The 22,448-nt window shown below is 42.2% G+C and overlaps 1 protein-coding gene across 10 annotated transcripts in view; it reads right to left on the bottom strand.

The window, feature by feature from the left end:
* The window catches only part of CORIN (corin, serine peptidase), a 221,422-nt gene that overhangs the window by 122,088 nt on the left and 76,886 nt on the right, over nucleotides 1–22,448 (bottom strand). For all 10 annotated transcript variants that reach the window (XR_009757878.1, XR_009757877.1, XM_061584453.1 and 7 more), the window contains 2 exons: nucleotides 13,513–13,626; nucleotides 9,139–9,243 (listed from right to left, as the gene is read on the bottom strand). Coding sequence is in view for 8 of the 10 variants with exons in the window: in XM_061584453.1 (XP_061440437.1) it covers nucleotides 9,139–9,243; nucleotides 13,513–13,626 (219 nt within the window). In the remaining 2 variants the exon portion in view is untranslated. The remainder of the gene's footprint in view (nucleotides 1–9,138; nucleotides 9,244–13,512; nucleotides 13,627–22,448) is intronic.

A 22,448-nucleotide genomic window follows, 5' to 3' on the forward strand; every position in this document is an offset into this window, starting at 1 on the left:
CCAGAAATAAATGGTATATAACCAAGATAAACAGTGAAGAGAGTTTAAACCTGCTTCCAGCAAAAGTGTAGCCCCAGAAACACATGTGGGGACACCAAAGATAGTTCTTAAGAAAGGATAAAGGATGCTATCCAAGCACCCTTTGTGGTATGGAATCCAAATTGGGGCCCCATATAACAATGATGGGATAATTTTAGCTCGAATTATACGTATGGCTGCCAGAACATATTTTCCTCCATTGGTAAGATAAAAGCGAGTTATGGCTCCTAGATTTTTACTCACTTTAGCTTTTATGTAATCAACCTGAGAGGGCCAACAGCCTGACTCTTGAAACCAGATCCCAAGGTATTTACAGGAGTTTACCTGCTCAATTCTAGTGGAGCCTAAATACCAAGGGAATCTTACCTTCCTCTTGGAGAACACTATCACCTTGGACTTAGCATGGTTAATGGTTAAGATGCTATCATTACAATAGGCTGCAAAGCCAGAGATTAGCCTTTTCAGACCCAGCTGGGTTCGTGATAGTAGAACTGTGTCATCTGCGTAAAGCAGGATATGAGTAATGTCAATAAGCATGATACATTAAGCATCAACCACAGTTGCTTGACGCATACAATTCATACAAAAACATTTATCTGATTGGAAATTAAGATAGAAATCTTAGCTAAAAGATGGAGCCTGGGTAGGGAACATTTAATCTAGTGAATTAGCTTCTGGCGAAAAGGGTTCAAGTTAGGGTTGCCAGGTCCATGGCCTGAGACTGATCCTGTATCTTTAGGAGAAGAGAAAGTCAGTCAAGTGCAGGTGTTCTTGCAACTCTGTAATGGGAAAAACCACAAAGTGAAATTCTCCCTTCTCCCTGCACAACTTTTAAAGATACAGAAGACCTTTTGGTTGCCAGCCCCGGCCTCCAAGAGGTCTTCTGTATCTTTAAAAGTTGTGCAGGAGGAAGGGAGAATTCCACCTTGTGGTTTTTCTCATTACAGTGTTGCAAGAACACCTGCACTTGGCTGACTTTCTCTTCTCCTAAAGATACAGGATCAGTCTCAGGCCATGGACCTGGCAACCCTACTTTAAGTGCCCTCAGGCCAGGCCAGGCCAGTCACCAGAAGTCCATTGTAGGAAGAAAGGAGCCTAGTGTTGTGGAGATTAGATGGGAGCATTCAGGAATAAAGATGGATGCCCCCAAAGAGCTGCAATTCTAAACACACTTACTATGGGATAAGCCCCATAGAACTCAATAGGACTTACTTCTCAGTAGATATGGTTTAGATTGTGTTGTTGGTAAAGCTTGACTAGGGATCCTCTGCAAAGATATCCATATCCAAGCAGGGGTCTCACGCCGTACCTGTCCCAAGTTCCTCCCTCCCTTTCTCTGATTGCGACACTGCTGAGGAAGCCTGGGCTCTCATTGGGCCTCAGGGGCAGCCAATGAGAATGAGGGGTGGTGCTTGTTGGGAAGGCGAATGGAGTCCTTCCCCATCACCAGCTTGGTGGGTTGTTGTGCTGCCATGGTGGGTGGCGCAATGCATGTGCGTGCAACGGAGAGAGAGAGGCAAAGGAAGCAGGTATTGAAGCAGGTAGAAGCAAGGTGGGAATTAACGTATGCATGTCTGGAAGCTAGAACATGCATGCGCTGCTGGGTGGGCATCCACAAAAGCTGGAGATTCAGGGAAATGCGGGTGATTCTGACTGGAGGTCAGAACAGCAACAGCAATGCCTGAGTCTCCAGGGGGAACCCTGAGAACTGGCAACCCTAGTCCTCACCTATTTGGATGCATGCTAATCTGCTGGTGGTCTCTGGGGAAATGAGAATTATAATAATAAAGACTCCCCCCCCCAAAAGGGAAGTCTTCTTTCCTAAAATCTAACAGTCTTTTTGAAAGGCCTTGCTCTAAACAAGGAAAAGGCATAAATGAGAATACGTACATGATGAATACATACTTTGCAACAAAGCTCTTTGGTGAAGTATGGTTGCTATAGGGTTGTTGGAAATCAAATTTTCAACTGAGTAAAAAAATCAAGACATCACTAGAGATGGAAGAATCTGTCAGCTTCAGTTCTCTTATTTTTCCAGTCTTAAATTCAGTTCTCCACACCTTTGCAGCAATTTGAGACTTTTTTTAAATCCTCATGAAACTCTTAAGCATTTTAGTGCAAATTTCTCCTAATAAACTTATTTTTATATGCAGCTTTGACTGATGTACATATTTTTGCAAACATTTTCTCCAAATACAATGCATTTTTGTAAGTTATTGTCACTAATATGTTCACAACCAAGTACTCTGATATATGCGAGTAGTTGATGGCCGTCTAGATGCCAGGATTATGGCCACAACCTCCTTAGATAGTCCTGCATTAATCAAATGCCCCCATTCAAAAGCCAAATTGTCAGATTGAGCCATTCAGGGTCCCGGTGCCAAATCGGTCCCTGTAACAAGAGGTCTGGCCTGACTGGCAGCCTCCAAGGATCCTCCACTGACAGAGCAAGCTGGTCCGAAAACCATGGCCGATGAGGCCAGTACGGAGCTATCAGGACCAGTCTGGCCCCCTTGTATCGCAATTTCCTCAGAGTCCTGCCCAGTAGCAGTATCGGAGGAAAGGTGCAGAGCAGACCATCCGGCCATGTTGTTGACAGTGCATCCACGGCTTCTGCTGTACTTTCCAGGTACCTCGTGAAGTACCGGGGCAGCTGGCAATTGAGATGGGAAGCAAACAGATCCACCGAGAGCACGCCGAACCGACGTTGGAGAAGACCAAACACCATCGGGTGAAGTTTCCATTCTCCCAGAATCACCTGTTGTCTGCTGAGCCAGTCTGCCGTCACATTCAAAATTCCACTGAGATGTTCTGCCCTCAGTGACTTCAGATGTTTTTCAGCCCATCTCTTTGACGGCTACAATGCGGTCTGGTGATAGAAAAGCCATGGCTTGTGAGGTGTCTAATATCGCTCCAAGATGCTGTAGTTGGTGAGTTGGCTGTAGATGACTTTTGTCGTGGTTGACTAGCCAACCATGGGTGCGCAGAACCTTGAGCATATGGTAAACATGAAGGCAGGCCAGATCCCTGGATTCCGTACAAATGAGCAAATCGTCCAAATAGGGATAAATATGTACCCCCTGGAGGCAGAGGAAAGCGACCAAGGTGAGCAACACTTTGGTGAAGACTCTCGGGGCTGACGAGAGTCCGAATGGCACTGCCCAGTATTGATAGTATTGGGGGCCGAAGGCAAACCGTAGGAACCTTCTGTGAGCAGAACAAATAGGCACGTGAAGGTAAGCTTCCTTTAGGTCAATGGAAGCCAGAAAGTCCCCTTCATGTAGGCTTTCTATGATGGACCTTAGGGACTCCATTTTGAATCGTTGATACTTCACGAAACAGTTGACGAACTTGAGGTCTAACACCGCCCTCCATGACAGATCTCATTTGGGAACTGCAAACAGGAGGGAGTAAACCCCTTCCGTCCTCTCTGCTGCTGGTACTGGTTATATTGCAGCTATGTCCAGGAGATCATCTATAGCTTTCTGAATGATCTAGTGGCTGTGTGGAGCTCTGGGAAGAGGAGAGGGAAGAAATCTGTCCAGAGGAGTTGACCAAAACTCTAGTTTGTAGCCGTGATGGAAGAGATCTCTGATCCAAGAGACCTTTGTTAAATGCAGCCAGAGGTTTGCATACAGAAGCAATCTGCCTCTGACCGGGATCGCATCAGTATTGTCTGCACTGCTGAGCTCCTCTACCATATGAGGAGGTCGAGGTACTGACATCTGCCTGGAAAATGTTGTCTGTGCCAGGCTCCCCTGGAGGGACGGAAATCAGTGGCATGAGAATCACGGCCCTGGCCCCCTGGCCGCACACCCTGAAAGGGCTGAAACGAGCGGTATGGAGTGAAGCATCTGAACAGCCTGCGATCATCCTTCTTGGCCGTAGCCAAGACTGGCTTTCGACTATCTTTGGGGTCCACTAATACTGCTTTGAGGGCTTCATCTCCAAAAAGTAATGACCCAGAGAAAGGAACCTTCGATAAGTTGACCGTGGCCATAGAATCTGCATCCCAGTGCCTGAGCCAAAGCGTATGCCGAGCCACCATCTGAGCTGCTAGAGCTTGTGCTCCCAGCTGAGTTGCATCTAAGGTAGCATTGGCGATAAACGCTGCAACCTTGTGTAACTTCAGTGGGCCCTTTCTGAGCCTGACTGGATCTGGAGTAGGGTCATCTAAAAGTTCATCCAGCCACATCATAGGAGCTCTAGAAAAGATGAAAGCTGCAGTAGAGGCCTGTATAGTAAAGGTGGCAGCCTCATGATTTTTACGCAGAGCGTAGTCTATCCATAGCTCAGAAGGATCCTTCAGCTGTGAGTCCCCTTCTTTTGGCAGGAGGGACCTCAAAACTAAATTAGAAATTGGCTCATCTATCCCCGGAACGTTGAGGCGATTCATGAACTCCGGGGCCAAGGCATAGAGTCTATTGGCAAGCATAGAGAAATGGCGTGCCTGTAAAGGGGGAGCCCATTCTTTCTTGGCCAGGTTGTCGATGGGAGGTAGTGATCTGTCGACCTGGGAGATTTGAGGACCCTGGCTCCCTTCACAGGAGTGGTAGATTCAGATTGTAAAGATTGGAGGCCTAAAGTGTCCAGAACTCTACGAGCGAGGAGAAGATAGTCAGCCAAATCAAAGAGGTGATACGACGAGTCCTCCTCCATTACCGAATCATCGCTCCACTCATCTCCTTCAGCTTTTAGAGAATATGAAGGATCCTGCAAACTGGTAATCTCATCACGAATCCTGCCTCTGGCAACATCAAATGGATTTGGTGAGGGTGGTGGAACAACATCACTGCCACCGCAATGAGCCATAGCACCAGATTGTCACTGCGCACTCTGCTGGAGCAGTGGATTCATCTGTGACCGTGACTGCGCTTGTGATAAGAAGGTCAACATGTCCTGCAACTGTGAGAGAAATTCACGAGACAACTGCAAACCCATTTGAGGGGCAAGAGCAGCCAACTGAGGATCTGAGGGCACTGGCTGCCCTTGGCAGAGCAGAGGTGGTTGCTCCTGTTGAGGCAAAATTACAGGGGGCTCATCAGACAAATGAAACGTATGAGCCCTAGTCGATGATATGGGTTGAGACAGACCGCCCACTGCTGGTTGGGTAGGGAACCCTTCAAATTTGTCCTCAGACGACCCAGCAGGAGAATGAAAGTGGGCTGTTAATCTTTCTTAGCCAGCATCCTCAGAAGCCAGAACAGACATGTAACGTGCTCACTTGGCAGTGCTGTGGCTAGATAGGTGTTTGGTTTTAGCGACAGCCTTGGAATGTAGTCTGGGTTGTTTGTGCTTAGCAGACTTGTGATGCGACGTGGCCTTGCACAGTTGTTTTGCCCCTGTCGCATGAGCTGCCTCTGGCTGTAGATCTGCCATCATATATGCGTACAAAGGTGGGGGTGGGGTATAAATCACCAACACATGCACAAAGGTGGGGGTGCTGTGTGGAGAGGGACTTCAGTACATGCCCACAGATGGGGGAAAATGTACAACCCCAAATGCAGGTGGGGGTGTGGTGTGGAGAGGGGCTTCAGTACATGCCCACAGGTGGGGGAGAATGTACAATGCCAAAAACACTGCAGTACACACACAGCGGGAGAGGTGCAGTACTGCTCCTGTGCAGTTGAGGCTTGTTCAGGGCTTCTCTGTACTTTTTGTCTTTAAAATAAAAAATTGATGCCTAAAACCATACACACACAAGGAGGCATTAAGGTGTGAGAGGGAACCAGCAGTCCTGAACAAAAAGGGCAGGAAAAATGCAAGCCAAATGACGCCCGCTGAGAAAGAGCAGGAAATATCAAAACAAAATGGTGGCCGAGTCACTGAATAAAGAAGCAATGGTGGCCGTACGTTGCCAGAGAGCTTCAAAGGGCTGAGAAAAGCCCGAACGGCAAGCAAAGAGAAGCCGCCGCTGCCTAAAAATAAATAAATAAATAAATAAATAAATAAATAAAAATGGCCTCCGTGACCTCCTCACGGCCGCAGTAGTGAGCCGCGGGGGGGAACTAGCCACGTTCTCCTAAACAGAACACTCACCACATTCTCCTGATGGCCGCAGTAGCGAGCCAGTGGTGGGCAGAGCTGCGGTCTTCTAATGGCCACGGTTGTGAGCCGGGAGGGGAAAAAAATCTCGCCATGAAAATGTGAGGCGAGCTGCTAAAAAATACAAAGCCGCAGCCACCGCCTGTATAGAATGAGGATGGCGGCAAGGACAGGCTTCAAGACCGTAAAGGGGAGCCGCAGCTGCAGGCTCCCAGCCAAGGCTCGTCGGATGAAGCAACTGGCGGCAAGAACAGGACTTAAGGCTGCAAGGGGGGAGCCGCAGCCGCAGGCTCCCAGCCAAGGCTCGGCAGACGAGGCAACGTCCATGCCCAAAGAGGGACGGCAGCCGCCACTGCCCCCAACCAAGGGAATAAGAAGGAAGGAAGGGCAACCAAGTGAGAAGAACAAACAAAAGCCCCCAAAAACACCTCAGTCAAAAGTAAAACGGTGAAAGAGGGAAGGGAACGAGTGGGAAAACAACACAATCAGTCAAACCCACTCTCTTACTCACAAATGCACACAAATATACACACACACTCAACTTAGCTATAAATGCTAGCCTAACTGTAGAATCTAACTGCCTCAGACGAAGGCTAGAATGAACTGGAGAGTGGGAGGGGCTTGATGCCCCAGATCTTGACTTCAATACATTCTTGCCTTCGGATGCTAGATGGCGCTATTACCCACATGATGGCATGCTACCTGGGGAAAAATGTTTGTTTACGAATTGTGGGTTCTTGTTGTAAGTGATTTTGACCAGCTATGATTGTTAGTGGGAGAAGTCAGAAAAATAGAACAACAAAGCAATCCTAACTATAGAAAAGCAGAATAAATTGTCCGGGTTTAAATTACCCCTATTCCAACTTGCATTCAGGAGGAATTTGACTTACACCACCCTTTTTGGTGGCTAAATTCCACTGGATTGCTAGGTCATGTGACTGAGCTGAAAGGGGTTTGTACTAGGTATATTGCCCTGCCCTGCCCTGCCCTGCCGCTACCACACTGCCAGAATGGCCCTTTTTGGGGACTTCTGCCAGCTTAAATTCTGCTGGCTGACCCAGTGTGAGAGACTGATGCCCGACATCCACCAAATCCAAAGTCTCTGATCCCAGTAGATCTTGGATTTGGATTGTGTTGTAAGGAAGGAAGCTGAAACTATGTCAATGTCTATGTGGAAGTTTGAGAAAGGTTGTTTTAGTCAGATTACGTTAACTGAGGTTAGCAAAATGTGAAATGAAAAATATCGAATATTGAATAATAGGAGTACTTGGCCAATGCAGTGTCCTCCTACCTGCTCTGCTTGTCTGCCTGATACAGCATCATAAGAACATAAAAAGAGCCAGCTGGATAAGGCCAAAGTTTCATGTAATCCAGCATCCTGTTCTCACAGTGGCAAACCAGATGCCTATGGGAATGCAACTGCACTCTCCCCTCATATGGTTTCCAGCAACTGTGAATTCTATAGTTTAACTATAAGCTGTATGAAGAGCTGCCTTTTTCACAGCTGCCACACACTGGGCTGACATCTTTATTGAGCTATGCACTACAACCGCAAGGTCCCATTCCTAGTCAGCCACAGCCATTTCAGACCCTATGAGCTTATATGGGAAAATCAAGATGTTTTGCCTTCACAGGCATCACTTTGTACTTGTTTACATTAAATTACATTTGCCATTTTACTGCCCACTCAGTTTGCAGAGGTCCTTTTGGATCTTCCAGGCCTATCTGAGGGGCAGCCCCATAAAGGGTGCAATAGAATTGCACTGCTTGGTGGCAGGGAATATTTTTAGAGGGCTTCACTTTCAGGCCCTGCCTAGCTCAGGGTGGCAGATCAGTCTGGTCTGGGTCAGTTTTGCATGTATTCATTCATAGATCCGTTCCATCCAGTTTCTGCATTGATCTGCAAATTTCTGTATTTAAATACATCTTTTTAAACATTTTTTCCAGTGTATTTTCTCTTAAAGTGAGTTTCTGGATGTACTCTATCCAAATACCTTTTTATGCACTTAGGTACATTTTTGAGCTGAAATGCATCTCAAAATTGAGAAGTGTGAAATACAAAGGACAACTGCATTCCAATTAAAAGTCCAGGATGTGTGTATCAGGTCAGGTTGTGATGGAATTCACAAAGAATGCATTTATTAAGCATCATTAGCCTAGCTATCAGAATGTTTTTCTTTTAAAAGTTGGCAGCCATAGATAGAGAGGAAAAGCTAGAGTGAGCATGAATTTAATGTTGTCAAATTATAGTTTTGCACCAATACTCTGTATAGAAGATTTCATTTCTTTCCCTTTTTAAAAAATATTCAAGAAGCCACTGTGAAACGATACATCACTCAAGTTACACAAGGAAATTAAAGTCCAAGAATCACAGAAATGCCCTAGTGATCCAGGGTTTACTTTGAAGAATACGGGGAGTTCAAGCAAAAGTCACACTCCAGAACATAAGCTATTTCTCTTAGAACTGATTCAAACATGAGGTTTTTGATGTGGTATAGTTTTCTCACAGGCCTCTACTGCATCAGAAGGTAAATATAACCTATATTATGTAAGTGGGGATGCATTATCTGCAGGTTCCTTCAAATTATTATGTGGTAAGTCTAGACATTAGAGAGAAAGTTTTCTCTCTGATTCTTAATTTCAGATGTGTGGATCTGATGTGAATTTCTCAGTAATAAGTATTCAATAGAAGGAAAGCAATGGAACTCTTAACATTTCTAAAACATTAATTTTCCCTTAGACCCCATCATAGGAAAATACACAATGGCCTGATCACAATCCAGCAATGTGACAGACAAACCAATTGTAACAGGCTTATGTGTGCATAACTTTGTGCTGGATTATAGCCTTTGTCTGCTCCAGAGTTGTCTCTGTCCACAAAGAGACAGTGGCTGTGATTTCAGAAGGAGCCCAGCTATGGTGCAATTGTCTGAGCATTATCAAGAAGTGTGGATCCTGGAATTTACTTACTGATATTGGAGGGGGTGGGATTAGTCTACTACATTAAAGATTTTTAATATATTATATATAAAATAAATAATATTTGTTATTTACCACAATTCTGCTCATCACTTAGATCTCCACAGTCATCATACCCATCACAAACAAAGCTGTAATTGAGGCATTTTCCCATCTTACAACGGAAAACTCCACTACAGTCTGAAAAACAAACATGTATTTTTGAAACTTTATCTTGCCTTAGATACACAATAACACCAAATCCCAATAATTAATTTGAGCCAGGGTTCAGTGCATCCATATACTAAATTAACCTCCCAGCTAACCTTTTACTGTGCATTGGTTTTGTACTCTCAGCAGCTGCATAGCAAGCAAAAATCAACAAGTGAAGCAATTTCCAGCTTGGAATTGCAATAACAGGAAACAACACCTGTTGATTTCTCCTTATTATGCAGAGTTTCTGTTCATATAAATATGTAGCTAGCCACCGTAATCCTTTCTTCTATAGGTAATGCTACACAATCTATAATGTGATAATGGTATGTACTGTTTAAGAGATTCTGTGGCTCAAGCAGGGCTGTGGCTATAGAAGCTAAAAAGAAAGATCAAAATTCTGCACCAAGAAAAACTGTTACATGTATAAATTAGGCAATTCTTTTGTGTAATTTATCCAATTTCTCCTGGTTATATAGAGGGGAAAAGAGCCACAAAAGACTGAAATTAACTCATTGAGCATTAGATATCCTACTAATCTCTTTTTTGGCTTCAAAGATTTCATCAAACATTGATCACACATTTTCAAGTCTGCATTCACTATAGGAGCTAAGAACTTGAATTTTTAAAATTAAAACTGACAAAACTGTCTTGAGGGCCTTTGGGGTGAAAATGTAGCGTAAAAATGAAAAAAAATGCATGGGATACTAGCTTTTGCAATACTACCACATTTGTGCCTTTTCAACACAGTACACAGGAAAGGAAATGTGTTGCCCTCCAGGTGTTGCTGGACTAAAGCTTCCATCAACACCAACCGGCATATCCAATATTCAGGGATTATTATTATTATTATTATTATTATTATTATTATTATTATTATTATTATTATTATTATTATTATTATTATTATTAAATATATCAAAGGAGCCCAGGGTAGCATTTAGGGAGTTGGTCCAACAAGATCTGGAAGGCATCACATTGACTACCACTGATAGACATACGCCCCTGCTCTATAGATGTGGTTGTTGTTAGTCCTGACCTTCCTCAACAAAGCCCACGATGGTATACATGGTATCCTTAAAACATGGTATCCTTAAAACAACTCTATAAGTTTTGATAAACTGAAGGTCACATGGTAAACTTTATGGCTGAGTATGGATTTTAATCTAGGTCTCTCAAGTCAACAACCAACACCATAATCACTGTACCACACTGGTTGTCGATAGCTGCAAGTCAGGCTGCTTGAACTGTAAGTACTGCCCCCACAATCCCAAATGTGTGTTGGTTGAATGTGGTTACTCAATGTTGAGGGCCAGATGCTTCCACATACTGATAACCCTATTTTATTCTTATTATTTCAGCAGAATGAGGTGCCAAACTGACTATAACATTTCATTATGTACCAACTCTACCATGAGGCAGAGTGAGGCGGCCAGCTCACCTCATTAAAAAGGCAGCAAATAATTAGTTATTGAATTTATTATTGATTTATTTTTACTGCAAAGAAGAGGGAGAAGTGCTTGGGGCGTTTTCTGTCTCAGGTATCAAAACAACAGTTTCCATGGGTACTGTGCAGCAAACTATCTTAGGCCAGCACTGATGCTAAGTTAACATGCATAGTATCTCTATTATTATTACTCTACTGTCCACCAAGAAACATCTTACATGGGACTATCCCATTTTATCCTCCAAAACCCTTAAGTTTGGGTTGGACAGAAAGAGAATGGCTTGCCTACAGCCACTCAGTGAGGACCTAACAAGTACAAATGTGTTTAACAAAAAATCCAGTAGCAACAATTTTCTGTTTCAGGGAAGAAGCAGTTTAGAGAGATTGGGGAGGGGAGGGTGTCCAAGATACCCCCAAGCAATTTTTGTTCCTTTACAGTGCAAAACACATGTTTGCAGGAGAAAACATACATTCAGAAGCCGAAAGGAGGTGTAAAAAACTACTTTGGGAGAGCAATTTGAAGGAGATAAGTTATTGGCAAGGAAAGGGTTAAACATCTCCTCCCCTCCAGATTACCCCCTCCTGAAGAGACTTTAGTTATGGTTTGCCCCTGAGTTTTATGGCTGAGCTGGATTTAAACCCATGTCTCCGCAATCCAAGTCCAACATCCAGTACAACACATTAAAGCTAACTTCTACTACTGTTTAAGAGGAAGGAACACAATAGTTCACAGTGTTCTGGATTTTCCAGAGGAATCTAAATTTAGCTCTGAAATAACACAAAGAATGAAAGAATAGTAAATACCAAACACATACAATCCTTAACATTACAAACTGAATGAAAATATGTGTACTCTGTAGATGATTTTATATTGAATAATAAGGCACTCACCTGTTTAAAATTCAGTGCATTGTTTATCTGGAATTTTTACCAGCATGAGGTATCCTGGCAGTTCTCTATGTTTTCCCATCCCTCTGTTGTAACAAAAAGACTGCTACTTCTTAATGCTCATTTTTAGTATTTCTTTTCTCTTTTTGCTCATTTCCTCAGGACACCTCTTCTGACTTGGATCATACTTTGATTTGAATCCACACTTTGAAATCCTATTTACACATGTACCTTCACAAGGGGAAGTCAAAGAGCGAAAACTAGATGTGATGCTAAAGATGTCACTCGAAGTGTCATGGTTGTTGTTTTCTAATTGTTAGTAGCTTCCCTGGGACTGTCAATTTTTATTAGAACCATGGTAAACAGGGGCGGGTAATCTTTTCCTCTTCTGCCATACACTTTGAAATCCTATTTACACATGTACCTTCACAAGGGGAAGTCAAAGAGCGAAAACTAGATGTGATGCTAAAGATGTCACTCGAAGTGTCATGGTTGTTGTTTTCTAATTGTTAGTAGCTTCCCTGGGACTGTCAATTTTTATTAGAACCATGGTAAACAGGGGCGGGTAATCTTTTCCTCTTCTGCCATAGCTCCCACCACAGCTATTAACAATTTTAAAACCACAGTACCAAGTGAGACACTTAACATCATGTCTAATTTGGCTTATAGTCATAGTCATTGATATGCTCTTGGCCTTGGGTATCATGTTTGTGAAGTTGCCAGCCTTCATCCTAGAAAAGGCCTTGTAATAGACCCCTTTGCCACTGAATAAATATAAAGGAATACTTTTGCCTCCCTCCTTCTTTAAAAATTCTCAAAGCAGAGTTCTTCTACACAAGCAGTTGCAAACTCTTTCCTGTGCTTTTGCTATAGAACCTTCTCCCACAACAGAGAACCCACAGCTTTTTACTTTTGATAAATCTACCTTCCTGTAATTAATTTCTTGCATTTGGTATTCCACTCTTGTTCTGAGAAGTTCAAGCCCTAGCATTAGCTAAGAAGCAGCTCTAATTCATTCATTATCACATGGTGTGCTGCTCACGGTCACTGTCTATGGTCCATATGGAAGATTGGATCATATGGCATCACTTTAATTGCATCAATATTTCCCAAACCAGTGTAAACTGCCAGATTGAGTGTTGCTCATGGTGACAGTACTGCAGCTCTTTCTGCACCAGAAGTGTGAGGAAAGGGGAGGATTCAACAAGCACTCTCCAGTCTTTATTGCTTATAAAGGTACCTGATGGTGGCAGGGAGCTTGGTATGTCTTTCAGGATTTCAAAAGGGCAGAGGAAGATCTGCTTAAGTGTGCTCACTCATCAAGTGTGGAATGTGTGATCCAACCTTTAGCTTTCTCATGTACACAGAGAAAAAGGATGTGGTTGAATGCACCATACACTAGAGAAACCACATGTTCTTTTCCACAGTACTTCTTTTATGAACAAGTATTTTTTTGTGACCACCTTCAGGGATAGATCAAACATAGTTTTATAAACAGGTTGTTTTGCATATGCTGTAATGTAATGGCAACAAAATGACCAAAAAAATATATACTAAGGGCTTATTGTGAGGGTTATCTCTTTACAAAGATAGTATTTGTGGGTGGATTACTCAGACTTTAAAATATAACTAAGAATCCCTGTGTGTCTTTACAGAAATTTTAGCTGTTGAACTACTAATGCAATCATGCTTTTTAAAACCTAAAAATTTAAAAGGTCTATAAGCATGTTCTGTGGTCAGGTTCGGCAAAGGTAAAGAGGCCTCATTAATTTCTGAAACATAGGTCAGAATGTGGGCATATGTAAATCTTATGCAAAGCTGTTATTTTGATACAATATATGAGTTTCATTTCCATGTCCATCCAAATAGTTGCAGTTTGTTCTTTTCAGACATACATTATATAATACACTTAAATGACGTACTGCAAAGTGTCTCATCACTCCAGTCATCACAGTCATTGTAGCCATTGCACTGCAGTTTCCTTGGGATGCAAATTCCAGTTGTGCATAAGAAGTTTTCTTCCCCTTTACAAAGCACTGAAAAATGAAGAACAAAGGAAAACGAATTTTTCCCCTCAGATTTAAAATAAAAATCTATACTTCTGTTACAACAAAAAAGTCAGATTGATTAAAGCTGCTGTTAGATGGTGTTAACTAGCAGTGGTCCAGGCACATTAGTATTGGGAACAGAAGAACAAAAATTTAATCATAGCTAGTGTGTAGAATCTACCATCACATCCCTACAATGCCCTTCAGTGGTTTACTTAGGGCAAACGACACAAGCAAGAGAATCAATGTACACAATTATACTTAAAAATGACAACACAAAGAAATCAGTTTGTGAATGCTTGGGTTTCCAATGACATTTGATTTCTGATATCGAGATCATTGCCAAAGCCTATTTAGGGGGAGAACAGAACATAAGGCTGTATGACTAGAGATCATTGACAGATTTGATATTGTCATGTGACTTTTAATAGATGTATGATCACTCCCAAGCATCCCCTACAAAATAGTTGGGCTCTTTCTGGGAAGAAGGGTAGGACAGAAATTTAATTAATTAATTAACTAATCAATTATAGAGCATGTTGATTCTTTGGTATTCCAGGAAGCTGTAGGCAATGAAACAATGAGACCAACAACCACAGCATAAATGGCAAAAGACTTGTGGTGAATATTACTAAGACAGGTGAGAACCCCTTACAGCTTACTGTGGTAGCAGAGAAAACTTACTCTGTGTCATCATTGTGTCAGCACAATGTTTGGTGGAAAATGGAAATGGACTGCCTTCAAGTCGATCCCGACTTCTGGTGACCCTATGAAGAGGGTTTTCATGGTAAGTGGTATTCAGAGGTGATTTACCATTGCCTTCCTCTGAGCTGTTGGGTAGCAGAACACTTTTCAAGTAGTAAGGGGCCTTATTCATGTAGAGCCAGGGCAGAGCCACTGAGAAGGAGGTATAACAGAGATATTGGCCATTCTGTACAATATAGGAAATGGACCTTTAGTATGGCAGCACCTGCCCTGTGGATTTCCCTCCCCTTAAATATTAGACAGGCACCGTCTCTTATCTTTTTGGCGCCTATTGAAGACCGTCCTCTTTCAACAAGCCTTTTAACTTGAGACCTTATCCCAGTCTGCATCTGTGTTGGAATTGCTTTATAATATGTTTTTAAAACTTTTTAAAAAAAAACGTTTTAACCTTTTTTAAAAAAAGATGTCTTGGAAGCTTTTAAAAAAAATGTTCTTAAAGATATTTTGTTTTAATGTATTTTAAGGTCTGTTTTTATGATGTTTTAAACTGTTTTTAGTGCTTTTGTTTGCCACCCTGGGCTCCTGCTGGAGGAAGGGCGGGATAGCACTCTTCAAGTACTTGAAAGATTGTCACACAAAGGAGGGCCAGGATCTCTTCTCGATTGTCCCAGAGTGCAGGACACAGAATAATGGGCTCAAGTTGCAGGAAGACAAATTTTGGCTAAACATCAGAAAAAACTTCCTGTTACAGCAGTATGACAGTAGAACCAATTACCTTGGGAGGTGATGCTCCAATGCTGAAGCCATTCAAGAGGTACTGGACAGCCACCTGTTGGGTATGCTTTAATTTGGATTCTTGCATTGAGTAGGGGGTTGGACTCAGTGGCCTTATATACCACTTCCAACTCTGCTTCTATTCTATGATTCTATTCCTGAACTCTGAAAATGGCTCTTGCTTGACTAGATAGAGGAGAGAGGAATGAGTTTGTATAGAAACTAGGCTATTGTGCAAAGGTAAAATTTACAGTTGTTGTTCTGCTCACTTTTGCCTCTGGTCCTGCCCACCACTGGCGTACGGCCCCTGGAAGGTTGCCCAGAATGGAATGTGGCCCTTGGGCTGAAACAGGTTACCTAACCCTGATACAGAAAATCCTGGGCCCAGAAAATCCTGTTGGCACCCATATTCCAGAAAGGCAAGGAGTGGAACCTTCAAAAGCCAGCTGTCATATTTACCACTGAATTGGTTGTCCAAGACTTCAGGTTTTTATTCACTGCTGTTGTGTTTTACTGTTTGATAATTATTGATTGTATTTGTATTTTATGTTTTATAATGGTTTTAATAATATGTTGTGAAATGCCCCATGATCACTTGTGTGTGATGAACAGCAGTCTAGATATCTTGAAAATAATATAATATAAATGAAATAAGTAAGCACATATAGCTGTCACTGTGGCCAGAGAATTCTATGTAATATACAGAAGCTATGTCAATATTTACATAATATTACATATTCTGTTTCAAATATGTATAACCACATATCTACAAGTGTTTTATTTAGATTGCATTTACCAGCAAAATAGCTCTTTTGCTCCTTACATTATCAGATTTAAAACAGCTAAATAAATTGATTATATATTCCCATGACTTGAATGATCTGTTCTATTCAAAAGAGGGGAACTATGAAAACTACTTTTCATGTTATCTAATTGCTGTATTAGTTTTTCATGTAAAAGTGAGAGGACTTATGCATTAACAACCACACACAAAGGGTGCCATTCAACTTGCATTGACATTGGGCTGAAGGGAGTTGGATGTGGCGGATCTTCAGCTGAGCCCTGGCTCATCCAGGTTATGCCAGCATAAATCCTTCAGCCCAGCTCAGCCAAGACCAGTGCAAGTGGAGCCAGTGTAAGCTGACCTAAGGCCTGAAAAAGAAGCATGTCAGGGGAGAGGCTGAGGTGAGGAGACTTAACTACATGTAACTCATGTTCAGAGTGCTCTTACAGGTCCCAATCCAGGCAAAAGTTATACTGGGAAGTAAGTCTGTCTAAGAAAATAATTGCAGTGGAAGTCAATGCTGAGGGCTTACTCCCTGGCAGGGGTATTTGGGAGAGCAGGCTTTTACTTTCTGGTCTCAGAGGTCCCTGAATGGCAATTGGATGCAGTGAAACTTTATGCCAGCTTCTCTTGCTACAGCACAATTTATGCCGGCGTCCCCTGAGTTGAATTGCTGTCCCAATATTATTTACTGCCTTGTCTCTCTGGCCTCTTCCCTTCACTTGATTTAGTACTCAATTTAGAATGGGGTATCATAGAATACTAAAGTAATCTTTATGGCACAACCCTATCTACTTAGAAGTAAGTCCCATGGAGTTTATTGGAACATGCTCCCAAGTTAGTGTGCATGATTCCAGCCTTAATGTCCGCATGCCATGGAAATGGCATTACTTTTTTAAAAGCCTTTTTAGTCCTTGATTTTTAAAAAAACTTCTTATTAAAAACTCCTGATGGGAGGAAGGGCGGGATATAAATCAAATAATAAATAAATAAATAAAACTCAAAAGGCATTTCATGAGCCATTTGTATGCATTCAAAATAACTTAATTGCATTGTGAAGCTTTGGCCAATTTCACAAAAGTCAACTAACTATCATTTATTTATCTGCATACTACTTTAACAAATATTACTGTTTGTACCAATGTACAAGATCAAACATTTAACAGCCAATAAAACCAGACACCAACATTTTCTCAACAAGCATGTAATTCTTTTCTTGCCGAAGTTAGCGGAAGAAGCCCAGCCCATCTAAAGATGGAATTGCCAAGCCTCACCCCCTGCTTTCAAGGTTTTAGGCTCCTTTTCAACATCTTTGGGGAACAGAGTTAATTCTCAAGATGAGGATCCAGAAGTGGCAAGTTTCTCTTCTCACATCCATTCCACACTTTTCTCCTCTTTCTAATGTTTAAACTGCTCACTGATTTGTTGTTTGTTTGTTTGTTTAGCCTGTTCATTCAGTCTCAGTATCTTTCTCCTTCAATCTGTTGTGGACAGTGAGACTGAGAGCTAGACACTAACAAATACAGGGATAATAAACATATTTTGAAAATAGGAAAGAATACAATATCCTGTGAATTAATTAGAAGTAAATGTTTGGTGGGAGTGATATTACAGAGAGCTTTCAGACTCTCCCCTCTACTCTATGATTATTCAGCTCCAAAACTTTGATTTCTGAATCTTGGTCTGGGACTCAGATTTGGAGATCCTTTGAGTCTTGAGTGTAGGCCTACATCTTTGTTTTTTATTTTATTAATTGAAGTATTTATAATCCACAGTTTCATAAAAGGATATGTAGATAGCATGCAACTTACAAAGCAGGGGTGAGGAACCCCCGGCCCATGGGCCAATCTTCACCCACCAGGGGGTACAATTTGTTTGGTATTTTAAAAATATGTGTGAAATAGGAATCGTTTCGTGGTCCTATTTCTTAGCAGAGATATAAATGCAAGCAGTGGGATGGGAATCAACCAGTCCACCCTTTCCCTCAGACAGAAATAATTACAAACACAATCTTCTTAAGTAAAATATAAAGAATGTTACTAATGACCCCTCATATGTTCAGATAACATAGGCTCTAGCTTAAATGAAAAATAGAAGTCTCAGTCCATTATAATGGTCATCTTGGAAGAGAAGCCATGTAGATGCTTCTCTCTCCTGAAGCTTAATGGAGAATATGCAAAAATCCCAGACAAAGGAGGAGGAAGAGAAAGCCAGGTAACCCCACCCTTTAGGAAGTTACATCACTGGTAAACAGGTACATGGGATATTTCCCAAATATCCCTTAAAGGGAACATGCAAGTTTGCTTATTCTAACACAATTTGACCCATGAAGCCATTTTCCCCAAACCAAACCAACTTGGTGATGTCACTGGATGGGCAGAAGGGCAGGGTTTAATCCTGCACTGGCTGCGCACCCTGATCCAAGCAGGCAACAGAATTGTACAACCAAGGCAGTAGAATGTAATCCTTACTCATGAGATGCAGTGGCCATGGGGGTGGAGGACACACACATCCGCCGCCACCTCTGCCACCCACTCACCCACTTGCTCACTCAGTTAATTAAAGAAGTGGAGATGCTTCACTTTTATACCTCCGACATTGGGGTTAGAGAGGAGATGCACAAGGAAGATAGTAAAGGGCCTTGCAAGCTACCCCATGCTTCTCTTTTGCTTCCTATGGTCAGTGGTTTCGAAGGCCACTGAGATATCCAACAGAACGAGCAGGGCTGCACTACTCCTGTCCTTCTCTTTATAAAGGTCGTCCATCAGGGCAACCAAGGCTGATTCAGTCCCAAATCCACACCTGAACCCAGACTGGCATGAATCCAAATAATGTCATCCAGGAATGTCTGCAGTTATTCTGCCACAACACTCTCAATCACCTTTGCCAGAAAGGAAGTATTTGTGGCCGGGAGATAGTTGTTACAAGTGGTTCCAGGGCTGGCTTTTTCAGTAGCAGTCGCACTACTGCCTCCTTTAAAACTTCTTTGGCCTCAGTGGAGCAGTTTTTGGTTTTTGAGACCCAAGATAGTAGAAGGGACCTGATGCAGCTGAGGTAAAAATCTATTACTGTCCTGCTCAGAGTGCAAATCATGAGGCGGAGACGAGGATGGAATTAATTCTTGTTTTATTGGGGTAAATGAAACATCAAAGGCAGCACACTTCATAGACTTGCTATGCTAACTCACTTCTATCCCTAACTAAGCTACCTAAGCTTACTCTGCAGCGTGTGAAGGAAGTTGACTCAGCACCCAGGTCGGGGGGGGCGCTGCCTTAAGTAGGAAAGGTCTTCGCCCACAATCTCTGACTTCTTCAAAGACCTCCCTCTGGCTGAGGCACTTCTCATGGCATCTCACACAGGGTGAAAGGGGGTGCGTCTCTGCCAGCTCATCTGACAATACAGGCTCGATAGGTGCCAGCTTGGCTTCGGGGGCAGGGATGCGTTTGAAGTTTCAAGAGAGGAGCTTAGGGGGTTGAAGTTAAGCCAGTGACTCCCAAGGCACAAGTGCTGAGTCAACTCTCCTCAAATGCTGCAGAGACTGCTTAGGTAGGATAGTTAGGGAAAGTAGTGAGTAGACAGGTATATGAAGTGCACCATTTTGGATGTATCTGTAACTTTAATAAAAAGAGCAAAAGACATCACCTCACCTCATTCTGAATCCATCACCTCTGGGCAGGACAAGTAGCTGGAGAACAGGGCTGCGTCCACACCAGAGCATTCATGAATACATGGGTTGCAGGTCTCATTGAATGTTTGTGCAACTTCATCCGAACATGAGAGCTTTCAATTTTATGCCTCAAAAAAAAAATCAGTGTTTCCTGTACACACCAGTGGACAGTGCTTGATGGGATATATTCATGCTGTGTGTTGCTATCCCCTCCCCTCAATTAGTACTTCCCCATGCAGCAGAAGTTCTGGACACCTAAAATCCAGTGTAGGCATGTGTATAGCCTACACTATTAAAAAAAATCAATGATTAATTTTTTTAAATACAGGTTTTTTTATATAACAGTTTTGCAAAAAAGAGCAGTAAAAAAATAATTCTAAAAAATGTGCATCTTACTCCTAGCCAGGCATGTGTGCAATTATTTGTTTATCAGTCAGGGTTAGGGATGAAATCGGCTAGTGCCAGTTTGAAAACATTCCATAAACCTCACAGGCCAGTATCAATTTGAGTTCGTTCTTTGTCTGCTAGCCGCTGCTTTTACCAATTCATTCTTTCCCTCATAAAAAATGTTGATATTCATATTGATATTTTTAAAGGAAATATCGATAAAATTAACTTTCTTGATATCAGTATTTTAGAGGTGGTTTTTTTTTAAAAAAATCAAAAACAGCTATGGAATTCACTACATAAAAGTTCGATCCACAATAACAGAGAATAAGTCAATTACTGGAAAATTTAGGAACAAATCTGAATTGGGCAGAATTCTAGCACAACCCTAGTCTGGGCGCACCTTTTACAACAAAACAAAAAAATTGAAATAAAAGTTTTCATTTTCACAAAAGAGAAGTAAAATAAATAAGTGTGTGTGTGTGGACAAACACACATACACTCCAAGCCAGGAAGCCTGAAATCCTTTGGGGGTGCACACACAGTTATTTTACTTGTGCACATTACGGATGGAGAGATCTGTCAATTTCAGTTCTCTCACTTTCTCATTTTTCCAATCTTAATTCAGTTCTCCACTCTTCTGCAGCCATTTTTTTTAATCCTCATGGAAATTCTCCAGCATTTTAAGTTTGAGTATCTCCAAATATAGACATTTTATAGGCAGTTTTGATTAATATAAACATTTTTGCAAGCATTGTCTTATCATATAATTCATTTCCATATGCTATTTTCACTCATGTATTTATTTTTACGCACACTTTCTCTGAACATACATATTTTTGTAAGCACTGCTTGGTTGGTGAACTGCACTACAAAATTCAATTAAGTGCAAGTTTCAAAGAATGGGTGCATTTCCGTTCTCATAGTTTCAGAAATTGTAAATTTGATAGAATCAGCTTGAAATGTGAACTGAATCAAATTTCTCACCCATCCCTAGTGCACGTACACTTTAAAAACATTTTTTGAAATATGGGTGTTACAGTATAACAACTAATTTGCACAAGAAAGCAGTCAGTCATGTATTATCTATCATTCTGATTTTGTGTTGCTCACACAAAAGGCTGCCACTTCCTCTCCTCCTCTTGTCCTTTCTCTTATACTTGCAAATACAGATTTTTTTATTTTAAATACAGCTGTTTTGTGCAACAGTAGTTCTGTGCCAAAGAACTGTTTTAAAAAGCGAAGTACAGAGAACATTACTTCAACAACAACTAGTAGAAAAGGGCTGGCTACATCCTTTCCTTTGGGTTGATAAAAACAAAATGGAAGTAGAGGGTATGGCAATAGACAGCACTCAGCCGAATATCACCACACATGTAAAAAAGCCCATCCACACAATTCACTTTAATGTGTCCGTAGTTGGCTAACATGTCATTTTTAATTGAATTTTATTTCCTCATCAAATTATCCATGGAGAGGGAAAATCCAAATTGGGGGGGCTGCAAGCTACTCCTTGGATGAGGTGGATATTGTGTGGACCCCACAAAAAACAATAGAGACACAAGCAGCTTCAGATCCACATTTAACTCCAGTGTGAATGAGCCCTAGAGAAGTCCAACATGGCCACATCAAACCCGCACTTCTCCAACTTGGCATAGAGGTGATGTTCTCGGAGGTGCCACAACACAGCCTTCACATGTTCTTCGGGTTCCTTGGGGGAGTCCGAATATATCAAGATATCATCCAAATCCACGATCATAAATCGATCCAAATAGTCCCAAACGATGTCGTTCATAAACTTTTGGAAGACACCTGGATCCTCAGATAGCCCAAATGGCATCACCAAGTACTCGAACTGTCCATGTCGGGTCTTGAAGACAGGCTTCCACTCGTCCCCCTCTCTTATTCGCACCAAATTGTAAGCCCCCCTCAGATCGAGTTTGGTATAGACCTTGGTGGACTGCAGTCACTCCAACATTTCCGTGATGAGTAGCAAGGGGTAGCTGTTGGGGATGGTGATCTGATTCAGCGCCCTGTAGTCATTGCATGGGCATAACTGTCTGTTCTTCTTAACGAACAGCAGAGGTGCCCTGGCCGGGGACTGAGAGGGTTGAATGAAGCCTCTCTTCAGGTTCATGTCCAGAAACTCCCTCAGTGCTGCCAACTCCAGCTCTGACAGGGAATAGATGTGCCCAGATGGAATGGGCACTCCTGGCATTAGGTTGATGGCGCAGTCACATGGCCAGTGGGGGGGCAGTTGGTCGGCTTCTTTTTTGTCAAACATATCCCGGTATTCCACATATTTCTCGGGTAGAGGAGCTTCCTCCTGCAGAGTCGTTACAGCCACTATCTCAGGGGTGGGCTTTTCATGAGGCTGGCAGTGTTGTTGACAGTATCTTGAGGTAAATGCCACCACCACCTTGTCCCAGAAAATGGTCAGATTGTGCTGCACCAGCCAAGGCATCCCTAACACCACTGGAAAACAAGGCAGAG

Source organism: Rhineura floridana, chromosome 9 (genome assembly GCF_030035675.1).
Source record: "Rhineura floridana isolate rRhiFlo1 chromosome 9, rRhiFlo1.hap2, whole genome shotgun sequence".
NCBI classification, from domain to species: Eukaryota; Metazoa; Chordata; class Lepidosauria; order Squamata; family Rhineuridae; genus Rhineura; species Rhineura floridana.